Genomic DNA, 13,583 nt, shown 5'->3' with positions numbered 1-13,583 from the left:
CAGTCTGTAACTCACTCCCAGGTATCTGTTATTCTATATATAAACCACCCAAACCCCTCGATTAGATTCCAGTCTGTAACTCACTCCCGGGTATCTGTTACTCTATATATAAACCACCCAAACCCCTCGATTAGATTCCAGTCTGTAACCCATTCCCGGGTATCTGTTATTCTATATATAAACCACCCAAACCCCTCGATTAGATTCCAGTCTGCAACTCACTCCCGGGTATCTGTCATTCTATATATAAACCACCCAAACCCCTCGATTAGATTCCAGTCTGTAACTCACTCCCGGGTATCTGTTATTCTATATCTAATCCACCCAAACCCCTCGATTAGATTCCAGTCTGTAACTCACTCCCGGGTACCTGTCATTCTATATATAAACCACCCAAACCCCTCGATTAGATTCCAGTCTGTAACTCACTCCCGGGTATCTGTTATTCTATATATAAACCACCCATACCCCTCGATTAGATTCTAGTCTGTAACTCACTCCCAGGTATCTGTTTTTCTATATATAAACCACCCAAACTCCTCGATTAGATTCCAGTCTGTAACTCACTCCCGGGTATCTGTTATTCTATATATAAACCACCCAAACCCCTCGATTAGATTCCAGTCTGTAACTCACTCCCGGGTATCTGTTATTCTATATATAAACCACCCAAACCCCTCGATTCGATTCCAGTCTGTAACTCACTCCAGTGTATCTGTTATTCTATATATAAACCACCCAAACCACTCCATTAGATTCCAGTCTGTAACTCATTCCCGGGTATCTGTTATTCTATATATAAGCCACCCAAACCCCTCGATTAGATTCCAGTCTGTAACTCACTCCCGGGTATCTGTTATTCTATATATAAACCACCCAAACCCCTCAATTAGATTCCAGTCTGTATCTCACTCCCGGGTATCTGTTATTCTATATATAAACCACCCGAACCCTCGATTAGATTCCAGTCTGTAACTCACTTCCGGGTATCTGTTATTCTATATATAAACCACCCATAACCGCTCGATTAGATTGCAGTCTGTAACTCATTCCCGGGTATCTGTTATTCTATATATAAACCACCCGAACCCCTCGATTAGATTCCAGTCTGTAACTCACTTCCGGGTATCTGTTATTCTATATATAAACCACCCAAAACCCTCGATTAGATTCCAGTCTGTAACTCACTCCCGGGTATCTATTATTCTATATATAAACCACCCGAACCCCTCGATTAGATTCCAGTCTATAACTCACTTCCGGGTATCTGTTATTCTATATATATACCACCCGAACCCCTCGATTAGATTCCAGTCTGTAACTCACTCCTGGGTATCTGTTATTCTATATATAAACCACCCAAACCCCTTGTTTGGATTCCAGTCTGTAACTCACTCCCAGGTATCTGTTATTCTATATATAAACCACCCGAACCACTCGATTAGATTCCAGTCCGTAACTCACTCCCGGGTGCCTTTTATTCTACATATAAACCACCCAAACCCCTCGATTAGATTCTAGTCTGGAACTCATTCCCGGGTATCTGTTATTCTATATATAAACCACCCAAACCCCTCGATTAGATTCCAGTCTGTAACTCACTCCCGCGTATCTGTTATTCTATATATAAACCACCCAGAACCCCTCGATTAGATTCCAGTCTGTAACTCACTCCCGCGTATCTGTTATTCTATATATCAACCACCCAGAACCCCTCGATTAGATTCCAGTCTGTAACTCACTCCCGCGTATCTGTTATTCTATATATAAACCACCCAGAACCCCTCGATTAGATTCCAGTCTGTAACTCACTCCCGGGCATCTGTTATTCTATATATAAACCACCCGAACCCCTCGATTAGATTCCAGTCTGTAACTTACTCCCGGGTGTCTGTTATTCTACATATAAACCACCCAAACCCCTCGATTAGATTCTAGTCTGTAACTCATTCCCGGGTATCAGTTATTCGATATACAAACTACCCAAACCCCTCGATTAGATACCAGTCTGTAACTCACTCCCAGGCATCTGTTATTCTATATATAAACCACCCAGAACTCCTCGATTAGATTCTAGTCTGTAACTCATTCCCGGGTATCAGTTATTCTATATATAAATCATCCAGAACCCCTCGATTAGATCCCAGTCTGTAACTCACTGCCGGGTATCTGTTATTCTATATATAAACTACCCAAACCCCTCGATTAGTTTCCAGTCTGTAACTCACTCCCAGGTATCTGTTATTCTATGTATAAACCACCCAGAACACCTCGATTAGATTTCAGTCTGTAACTCACTCCCGGGTATCTGTTGTTCTATATGTAAACCACCCAAACCCCGCGTTTAGATTGCAGTCTGTAACTCACTCCTGGGTATCTGTTATTCTATATATAAACCACCAAACCCCTCGATTAGATTCCAGTCTGTAACTCACTGCCAGGTATCTGTTATTCTATATATAAACCACCCAGAATCCCTCGTTTAGATTCCAGTCTGTAACTCATTCCCAGGTATCTGTTATTCTATATATAAACCACCCAAACCCCTCGATTAGATTGCAGTCTGTAACTCATTCCCAGGTACCTGTTATTCTATATATAAACCACCCAAACCTCTCGATTAGATTCCAGCCTGTAACTCATTCCCAGGTACCTGTTATTCTATATATAAACCACAGAAACCTCTCGATTAGATTCCAGCCTGTAACTCACTCAGAGGTATCTGTTATTCTATATATAAACCACCCAAACCCCTCAATTAGATTCCTGCCTGTAACTCACTTTCGGGTATCTGTTATTCTATATATAAACCACCGAAACCCCTCAATTAGATTCCAGTCTGTAACTCACTCCCGGGTATCTATTATTCTATATATAAACAACCCCAATCCCTCGAATAGATTCCAGTCTGTAACTCACTCCCAGGTATCTGTTATTCTATATATAAACCACCCAGAACACCTCGATTAGATTCCAGTCTGTAACTCACTCCCAGGTATCTGTTATTCTATATATAAACCACCCAGAACACCTCGATTAGATTGCAGTCTGTAACTCATTCCTGGGTATCTGTTATTCTATATATAAACCACCCAAACCCCTCGATTAGATTCCAGTCTGTAACTCACTCCCAGGTATCTGTTATTCTATATATAAACCACCCAAACCCCTCGATTAGATTGCAGTCTGTAACTCATTCCCAGGTACCTGTTATTCTATATATAAACCACCCAAACCTCTCGATTAGATTCCAGCCTGTAACTCACTCAGAGGTATCTGTTATTCTATATATAAACCACCCAAACCCCTCAATTAGATTCCTGCCTGTAACTCACTTTCGGGTATCTGTTATTCTATATATAAACCACCGAAACCCCTCAATTAGATTCCAGTCTGTAACTCACTCCCGGGTATCTATTATTCTATATATAAACCACCCGAATCCCTCGAATAGATTCCAGTCTGTAACTCACTCCCGGGTATCTGTCATTCTATATATAAACCACCCCGAACCTCTCGATTAGATTCCAGTCTATAACTCACTCCCAGGTATCTGTTATTCTATATATAAACCACCCAAACCCCTCGATTAGATTTCAGTCTGTAATTCACTCCCGGGTCTCTGTTGTTCTATATATAAACCACCCAAACCCCTGGATTAGATTCCAGCCTGTTGTGGTGTTCATTGTGTTGTTAATTTTAGGGTCGTTGATGCTGTGTTCACAAAACCACAAATAGCTTTCATAGAATTTAGTGAGAAGGAGGCCATTCGGCCCATCGAGTCTGCACCGGATCTTGGAAAGAGCACCCTACTTAAACCCACACCTCCACCTGATCCTCATAACCCAGCAACCCCACCTAAGCTTTTATTTTTGTCACGAAAGGCAATGTAGGGGCCGGTTTAGCACAGGGCTAAATCGCTGGCTTTGAAATCAGACCAAGGCAGGCCAGCAGCATTGTTCAATTCCCGTACTAGCCTCCCCGAACAGGTGCCGGAATGTGGCAACTAGGGGCTTTTCACAGTATCTTCATTGAAGCCAACTTGTGACAATAAGCGATTGTTATTATTATTATTATTTATCATGTCCAATCCACCTAACCTGCACATCTTTGGACAGTGGGAGGAAACCAGAGCACCCGGAGGAAACCCATGCAGACATGGGGAGAATGTGCAGACTCCGCACAGACAGTGACCCAGCAAGGAATCGAACCTGGGATTCTGGAGCTGTGGAGCAACTGTGCTACCGTGCTGCCCTTTAAATTGAACAAAGCTATAAATTTATTAACACTACTTATTTGGATTTGACACTTACTCCTAAATAATACACTTGATGATAATCAAATAATCTATCCTCATCGACTAATAATCTTTACACTATCACATTAACTATGATCTGCTCTCACTCACACTGTCTTTCCTTCATTCTAATCTCTAGCTTTCTCCTCAACCTCTCACCTATAAGGCTCAGCATCAATGTCTTATATACATCTAGCTCCCTCTCATGGTTTATTTCGACATTACATTAACCCTTGCAGTTCTTGCAATTATGATAATGTCACATCCCCATTTCTTTGGAAAAAAGCTTTGTAACATTTTTTTTCTTTGAACATTACAATGATGAGCATAAATCATTAACTTGTTTTTTTACATTCAATTGCAAGAATAACTGTTGCGTGATGACAGATGAATAGTTATTACAGTCATTACAAATTGAATCTGTTTGGTGATCTCCTGGTTCTAGTTGATCTTCTCAGTGGTTTTGTCAAAGTATGCGATCTTGGGCTTTATAAATAGAGAAATTGAGTGCAAAAGAAGTTATACTGAACCTTTATAAAGCTCTGGTTAGGCCACAGCTAGAGAACTGCATCCAGTACTGGTCACCACACTCCAGGAAGGATGCGAGGTTCCTTGACAGGGTGTAGAGGAGATTGACCACAATGATTCGAGGGATGAGGGATTTTAGTTGCAAGGTTAGGCTGGAGAAGCTGGGGCTGTTCTCCTTGTGGCAAAGGAGAATGAGGGGAGATTTGACAGAGGTGAATAAGATGGTGGTGTAATGGGATTGTCCCGGACTAGTAATTCCAGGGACCCAGGGTAGTCCTCCTGGGACCCGAGTTCAAATCCCGTCAGATGGTGAAATTTGAATTGAAGAATTAATTTCATAGTAAAGTGGTTGTTTTTGACCGACATAGACGCAATGGACCAAAGGGCTTTTTCTATGCTGTCGACCTCCAAGACTCTATTACAAACCAGATTAGATAAAGTAGACAAAGAAAAATGTTCAATTAGCTGATGGTATAAAGATTAGGAAACACAGTTTAAGGTTTTGGGGAAGAGATGCAGGAGGAATGTGAGGGGGAACCTTTTTAACACAGCATGTGGTGATCATCTGGATCCCGTTGCCTATGAGAGTATTGGAAGGAAGATGGTGGTTTTGTGCTAATGTCAGTGGAATAATAATCCAGAGGCCCAGGCTAACACTCTTGAGACCACAGGTTCAAATCCCACCATGGCAGCTCCTGGAATTTAAATTCAATTTAAAAAATCTAGAATTAAAAGCCAGTAATGGTGACCATGAAACTGTCAATTGTTGTAAAAAAAAAATCTGGTTCATTAATGTCCTTCCGGAGAAAAAAAAACATCTGGTTCATTCATGTCCTGTAGGGAAGGAAATAGGGGATGGGATTCTCAAACCCCGGCGGGCTGCGCAAATCACGCCACGCTGCCCCGATGCCGGCACGCGATTCTCCGCCCATTGGCGCCGGCATGGTTGGCGCGGTACCGATCGCGGGTCAAGAAAAGAGCCGACTCCCACCGGCGCCGTTCTAACATGCACTGGGCTGGCGGGACCTCGGCGTGTAAGGGTCGGGTGGGCGGCCTTTGGGGAGGGGGGCACCGATCGGGGGGCCAACCTCTGTGGCTGGGGCATCCTTTCCTATGCACCGGCCCTGCGCCATGTTGCGTTGGAGCCAGCGCGTTGAAAGAGACCAAGCGCCTGTCCTCGTTGGTGCCGGCGCAACTGCGCATGCGCAGATCCCGCCGCACACAGTATGCGCCGGGATCTGCAGCTGGAGCGACGTGAACCGCTCCAGCGCCGTGCTGGCCCCCTATAGGGGCCAGAACTAGTCGTGGGAGCGGCCCGTTCATACCATCGTAAAACGCGATGGCGTGGACACTCTGCCGCGGGATGGGTATTTAAGGAAGGGCAACAAGGACAGCAGCAACACCCACATTCTGTTGAACATAGAACATACAGTGCAGAAGGAGGCATTTGGCCTATCGAGTCTGCACCGACCCACTTAAACCCTCACTTCCACCCTATCCCGTAACCCAACAATCCCACCTAACCTTTTCGGTCACTAAGGGCAATTTCTAGAAGCGTCAGCATCATACAGGCAGCAGCCAACAATGAAACACTCAGTGCTGGGGATACCATTGTGACCATAGAGTGTGTGTATGGATCAGGAAAGGGTACCTGAGCATGTTCTCCCTAATGTTCCCGGCAGGAGTCTGGGGTCTAGGGGTTCCTGCTGTAGCTGGGTGTGAGTTTGCAGGGCAAGGTTCACTTGTTGGCACTCTGAGAGAAGGGTAGGGGTGGCCTTCGAGGGTGCCAGGGTGGAAGCCCTAACTGTCAGCCCATCTCCTTCTCCAATTCCTTACAGATATCAAAATGGATGGTGGCGTCAATCCCACAGAGGATGCCCTTGCGGTGCTTGTGGCAGCAGCGTTGTCGCAGGCTGGAGATAGCACCCCATGTGCAGAGGGGACACACCAGTGGCAGCCCAAGGTGCACTGGCATCATTGGTCTTTCGAGGAGATGACAGACAGCATGTGCTGCAGGAGATTCCATCTCAACAAAGAGACAGTGCGGCACCTGTGCCACGCCCTCATGGAGGACAGCCACTCCTGGTGGCTGTGAAGGTCACTGCAGCCCTGAACCTCTATCCTTCGGGTTCATTCCAGAGATCGAGTGGGGACTTGTGCAGCATTTCCCAACCTACAGCCCACAAGTCAAATGAAATGAAAATCGCTTGTCACAAGTAGGCTTCAAATGAAGTTACTGTGAAAAGCCCCTAGTCACCACATTCTGGCACCTGTTCGGGGAGGCTGATACGGGAATCGAACCGTGCTGCTGGCCTGCCTTGGTCTGCTTTCAAAGCCAGCGATTTAGCCCTGTGCTAAGTGCATCTGTGAGGTCATGGATGCCCTGTATGCCCGGGCTGCAGATGTTTATCAACTTTGAGCTGGAAAGGCCATCAAGATGCCCGGGCAGCAGGATTCTCCACCATCACCAGGATGCCCCAGGTCCAGTGAGTAATTGATGAGACGCATGTCGCCTTGTGCACATCAGGGAGTCCTCTTCACTAACAAGGGGTCCAGTCTCTGAAAGTTCAGTCGTGTGCGACCACCACCTCCGGATCATACACATGTGTGCACATTTCCCAGGGAATGTGCATGGCAGCAACAACCTGGGACACTCAGGTCCCTGGCGTCTTTGAGGGCCATCCCAGGATGACGGCTCTTGGGGGATAAGTTGAGTACCCGTTGAGGTCCTGGCTGATGACGCCAATGCAGAGGCCGGAGACCAAGGCGGAGAACCGATATAAAGAGGGCCATGTTGCCACCTGTACTGTCATTGAGCAGTGCATCGGACGGTTACCCCTTATCCTGAGATTATGACCTCTCATTCTAGAATTCCCCACAAGAGGAAGTTTCACGTCTACTTTATCCATACTTTTATTATTTCAAGTACCTCAATTAGACCTCCTCATTCTTCTAAACGTGAGAGAATCTCGGCCTAAACTGCTCAATCTCTCTTCATAGGACAAACTCCTCATCTCTGGAATCAATCGGTGACTGCTCTCTCCTTGGCCAACCCCACGATCTCCAGGGCCCATTCCTCATAGGAACCCCCCCCCCCCCCCCCCCCCCATCCTGAGCCTTTCCCACTTATAATGAGCTATTTTCTCCTGCTGGGTTGAAGAGAAAGCATTGTGAGCCATACGCTTGATGGAACGGGGGGTCCATCTATAGCAGGTGGCATGTGTGGCCACTGCACCTGGACATGAAGGGGTTGTGCTGGTGGGTGCCGAGGAACAAGTGCGCAGATCGAATGTAGTGTGGGTGCGAGTTGACAGTCAGTGATTTGTGGGGGGTGGGGGTAGATTCAGGAATTTGAGAGGTGGCAGGTGGAACTGATGCCAGGAGAGAGTTGGTAACTTACCCAAGCAGCTCGGTGGAGGCTGTTGGTCTTCTTCCTACATTGGACGATGGTCCTCTGCCCACACTGACAACCACAGCCTCCCAAGTGGTATTGGTGATCCTGCTGCTGGTCCTCCAACCCCCTCGGGGAAACAGGATGTCCCGTCTCGCATCAACAGCGCCCAGAAGCCTGTCCAGGTCAGCATCCCCAAAGCGAGGAGCAGTTCTGCACACTGCCATGATTGTGTGTTGACTGGGTGAGTGGTGAGGAACACAGGAGCATAGGAATTAGGAGCAGAAGTAGGCAATTCAGCCCTTCCAGCCTGCTCCGCCATTCAATCAGATCATGGCTGATCTCTTCCTGGTCTCAAATCCACCTCCCTACCTGTTCCCCATATCCCTTTAACCCATTTTTTAAAATCAGAAATATATCTATCTCCTTCTTGAAACCATTTAATGACTCAGATTCCACCGCACTATGGGGCTGCGAGTTCCACAAATTCACCACCCTCTGCGAGCAGTTGTTCCTCCTAATTTTTTTTTTAAAAAGCAGCTCCCCTTTGTTAGTGGTGAGACACAGGCGTGAGACTGGTGAATCAGGTGGCGAGACAGTCAATAATGTTGCAACACTCATGGCCCCTTAGAGTGTTGTTAAATACGGGGCACGATCTCGCCAACGCAGCCATCAAGAAACATCCCGCCAATCGTGCCCAAAATGCCACTTAGACATACTTCCATTAAATCGTGCCCCTTGTCTCAAAACCAGGATTCCTCCCCCACCTGCAGGCGACACAAACCAAGGAGACTGCATTGGGGATGGTTTGAAAGCTGAAATCCAACTTTTGATTTGCCCCCAAGCTGTTTGGAGATGGCCCACAACAACCATTTCTGGTGTGGCGAACCCTCACTTTCTGCTTCATGCTCCCAACAGCGAGCAACTGATGTGAGGTTAACGCAAAATAAACCCCCTCCCGTCTTCTACTCTTTCCAATTGTAAAGCAGCGTGGGGAGGAAACAGTCTCCTTGAACAACTCTACACCTCAGGAGGACCCGCTCAAACAGGATCGCAGGCTTTGAGGAAGTGAAACCTTCAACAAACGGCCTTTCTTCCAGAAGACCACACAAGCGGGGGGGGGGGGGGGGGGGGCTCAGATTTTTTGTCAGCTCCCTTGCCTTGCAGGTACATTTCTGGAAATTTATACAATGTCAATCAGCTTCCAAAACCCAGCCGGCACAAGCAGCCCTTGTTGTCAACTTACCCGATTCGCCCATTTTCAGATGGGAGATACTGGAACAAGTGTGCACAAAGTCACCCCCCCCCTATATTGAGAGGTTTCTATATGCCGGCTGAGGGGAAGATCAAGGCGCTTAATTGTTACTTTCTGCCGCGTCAGTGTCTGCATTGTGACTGTTCAACTCAATGTCGGCCCAGCTTGGGGGGGAAAAGATAGAAAATTGCAAGTCCCCCTCTTACACTTCCCTCCCTCACCATCTAATTAATTATTAAACGAAAGAGAAAATGCTGGAAAATCTCAGCAAGAGATTTGAGACTGGCTGAGATTTTCCAGCATTTTCTCTTTCGTCTCAGATTCCAGCATCCGCAGTAATTTGCTTTTATCCAGTAGTTAATTATTTAGTCTGATGGGGTGTTATTGTTAATGCATTAACACAGGGGCGTGTCGGGAGGAAGGACAACATTTTTACCCCTGGCAGGGAAAAAAAAACGGCAACATTTTCTAAGGTTTAGGAGATTGTGTTTTTTTTTCTAATGGCAGATGTGTGAAGCATGGGCAAAAGACAGACTTCACCCAAGAGAGATTATGCTTCACTTGTACAGAGCACTCGTGAGATCACATCTGGAGTATTGTGCACAGCGGTCATTTTCAAACTCAGGATCGTGACCCATAGGTGGTCAGGGGTGGGTGTCGGGATGGTCGCAGAGTGATCGGTCGCGGTGTTCCTGATCGTGGGAAGAAGTGACCAATGGTCACAAGCGGTTTTTAAATTATCAGCTGCAATCGGCTTTCAAGAATGCCAGCAGACCCACGCAGGGGTCACCCACCTCAGGCGGATCTAGCAGTACACAGGCCTGAAGCCCAGCTGGACAGACCACCTCCGTCGTACGTCAGAACGCTGTTCCAGGAGCAGATGTTTTTTTAAATCGATTAGTCTTCCCGTCAGAAGCGGCGGCAGAGAGTAGGTCACATGCCAGGTATACTGGTGTCACGTGCTCTGGGCACAAAATTACTGAGGAGAGCATCCTCCGTTTTGTAGCTGCCAGCAAGCAAGCAACAGGACTGCGTGAAGAACTGAAGATGGATAGAACATAGAACCGTAGAGCACAAAACAGGCCCTTCGGCCCTCGATGTTGTGCCAAGCATTGTCCGAAACCAAGATCAAGCTATCCCACTCCGTGTCATTCTGGTGTGCTCCATGTGCCTATCCAATAACCGCTTGAAAATTCCTAAAGTGTCCGACTCCACTATCACAGCAGGCATGGATCTTTTTGGATTAAGGAAGAGAGGGCCAGAGACACAAACAGGCCAGGGTCTCACAACTGAATCTGCTGGAGGGAACTTTGCCGGAGAGTCCACAGCAGGACAAAGCAATGCTGGTGTGAGCTCCAGGACCTCTGATGAACAACCCATACAAAAATGTAACCTTGAATGACAGAGCAAGTGAGATCGTGAGAACCAAGCAAGCTCACCTGTCGCAGTAAAGGTAAGCAAAAATGGGTCGCAAAGTTCGGGCGGCATGGGTACCGAAAGTCAGCCGGTTGGGAAAAATGTTTGAAAAACACTGGTGTACAGTATTAGTCTAAGGAAGGATGTAAATGCATCAGAAGCAGTTCAGAGAAGGTTTACTAGACTAATATTGGGAGTGGGCTGGTTGTTTTTTAAAATTCATTTATGGGATGTGGATGTTGCTGGTTAGGCCAGCATTTATAACCCATCCTTAGTTGCCCTTCAGAAGGTGGTGGTGAGCTGCCTTCTTGAACTGCTGCAATCCCTCAGGTACTATGAGGAAAGGGGCTATGAGGTTAGGTTTGTATCCACTGAGTTAAGAAGAGTCCACTGGAGTTAAGAAGAGTAAGAGGCAATTTGATTGAAACCTTTTAAAATTATGAGGGGTAGCGACAGTGTGAATGTGAAGAGAAAGTTTCCTCTTGTGATAATAACTATTCTCCCATGTGCTTGAGCCATGGACTCCCTACAGCAGACGTATGAAGCAATTGGACAGGTTCCACACGGAGATGCATTCGTAACATAATGAGCATCAAATAGGAGGACAAAGTGGCCAACATGGAGGTAGTTCAAAGAGCAGAAATGTCTGGAATTGAAGCACTCATAATCAGACCCCAGTTCAGATGGGTACGGGATGAATGTAAGAAATTGGTATATATATTCTATTTTATATCTGTTGCAGTAATGCTCGAGTTCAGGTATATACATCTGTTAAAGAATCTAGGTTAAAGTTTCCAGACACTGGCCGCAGAAGGTGCAATTGTCATAAAAGATCGATCATCATTCATTCCAACTATGCATATTGATACCTATATAGGGCTAATGGATTTCTGTTTATTGAAAGGTTCCCTGGGGTTTAGATAATTGAGGGGTTGTGGTTAGCCTTAGTAAGGTGGTCATAATGCAGTTAGTGGGATAGAGATGATGTAATTAATGGGAGGAGCCAGGTCTGTAGTAGGCCTAATAGTTTTGCTGGTAGCTTGAAGCTGAGCAGGAGTTTTGCCAAAGGCAGTCAGGTTAAGCAACAGTCTCCCAAAGACAGCAAAGACCTGCAGCTGATGTCTGAAAGGGCTTCTCTCTCTCTTCAAGCAGTATTTCCAAGAAATAGCTAGCCAGAGGAGGGCAAGTATTCTTGTGTTTGCTAACTAAATGGCATTTGACCTGTGGCTTTGCTTGATGCGAGATATAAAGATATAAGAAGTTAAAGCATTTCCTTTTATTGTTAGGAATTGTTTAACTGTTAATTGTAAGCTATTTTATGTGATCTTAATGTAGTTTATCACTTAATAATAAAGCTTCTTTTAATATAAAAAATAATTTGTCAGTGGAATCAGTCCTGGAGTGAAGTACCCTTTCCTCAGTTTTACAAATTTTTTTTTAACAAGTGCTTTGAGTTCTTGTCTGATATCCTAACACATGTTGGGGTCTGGGGTCTTAACAGATGGGATATAGAAATACAAAATAGTAGGAAGAGGCTTTTGGCCCTTTGAGCCTACTCTACCATTCATTATGATCATGGCTGATTGTCCAACTCAGTAACCTGTTCCTGCTCCCACCCCACCATATCCTTTGATCCCTTTAGCTTGCAAGTGCTGTATCTAACTTCTTCTTGAAAACATACAATGTTTTGGACGCAACTACATCCTGTGGTAGTGAATTCCACTGGCCAACCACTCTCTGGGTGAAGAAATTTCTCCTCATCTCAGTCCTAAATGGTTTACCCTGTATCCTCAGATTGTGCCCCCTGGTTCCGGACACCCACCACCATTGGGAACATCCTTCTTGCATCTACCCTGTCTAGTGCTGTTAGAATTTTATAGGTTTCTATGCGATTCCTCCCCTCATTCTTCTGAACTCCAGCGAATATAATCTTAACCAACTCAATCTAGCCTCATACTTCAGTCCCTCCATCCCAGGAATCAGTCTGGTACACTTTCCCTGTACTCCCTCTATAGCAAAAACATCCTTCCTTAGATAGGGAGAGCAAAACTGCACACAATATTCCAGGTATGCCTCACCAAGGCTTTGTATAATTGCAGCAAGGCATCCCTGCTCCTGTACTCCAATTCTTTCGCTATGAAGGCCAACACTTGCTGCACCCGCTTGCTTACTTTCAGCGACTGGTATAGAAGGACACCCGGGTCTCATTGTATGTTCCCCTCTCACAGAAAATAGAAGCAGGAGTAGGCCATTCAGTTCCTTTGAGTCTCCTCCGCCATTCATTATGATCATGGCTGATCATCCAACTCAGTAACCTGTTCCCACTTTTCCCCCCATATCCTTTGGTCCCTTTAGCCCCAAGAACTAATCCTTGAAAATAATGTTTTGGCCTCAACTTCTTTCTGTGGTAGCGAATTCCACAGGTTCACCTCTGGGTGAAGACATTTCTCATCTCAGTCCTAAATGGTGTATCCTTAATTCTCAATTTGCAGCCATTCAGATAATAATCCGCCTTCCTGTTTTTGCTACCAAAGTGGATATCCTCACATTTCTCCACATTACATTACATCTGCCATGCATTTGCCCACTCAATTTGTCCAACTCACACTGAAGCATCTCTGCATCCTCCTCACAGCTCCCCCTCCCACCCAGCTTTGCCATCTGCAAATTTGAAAATATTACATTTAGTTCCATCA

The 13,583-nt window shown here is 45.7% G+C and overlaps 1 protein-coding gene across 1 annotated transcript in view; it reads right to left on the bottom strand.

Moving 5' to 3' along the window:
- The window catches only part of LOC119964240 (regulator of G-protein signaling protein-like), a 54,374-nt gene extending 44,899 nt beyond the window's left edge, over positions 1–9,475 (bottom strand). Inside the window, exon 1 of the mRNA XM_038793522.1 lies at positions 9,463–9,475. Within this exon, the coding sequence (XP_038649450.1) occupies positions 9,463–9,475 (13 nt within the window). The remainder of the gene's footprint in view (positions 1–9,462) is intronic.
- Between the last annotated feature and the right edge of the window lie 4,108 nt (positions 9,476–13,583).

Source organism: Scyliorhinus canicula, chromosome 4 (assembly GCF_902713615.1).
Source record: "Scyliorhinus canicula chromosome 4, sScyCan1.1, whole genome shotgun sequence".
Classification (NCBI taxonomy): Eukaryota; Metazoa; Chordata; class Chondrichthyes; order Carcharhiniformes; family Scyliorhinidae; genus Scyliorhinus; species Scyliorhinus canicula.
Note: the sequence above shows the minus strand (reverse complement) of the source record. Positions and strands in the feature narration are given on the sequence as shown.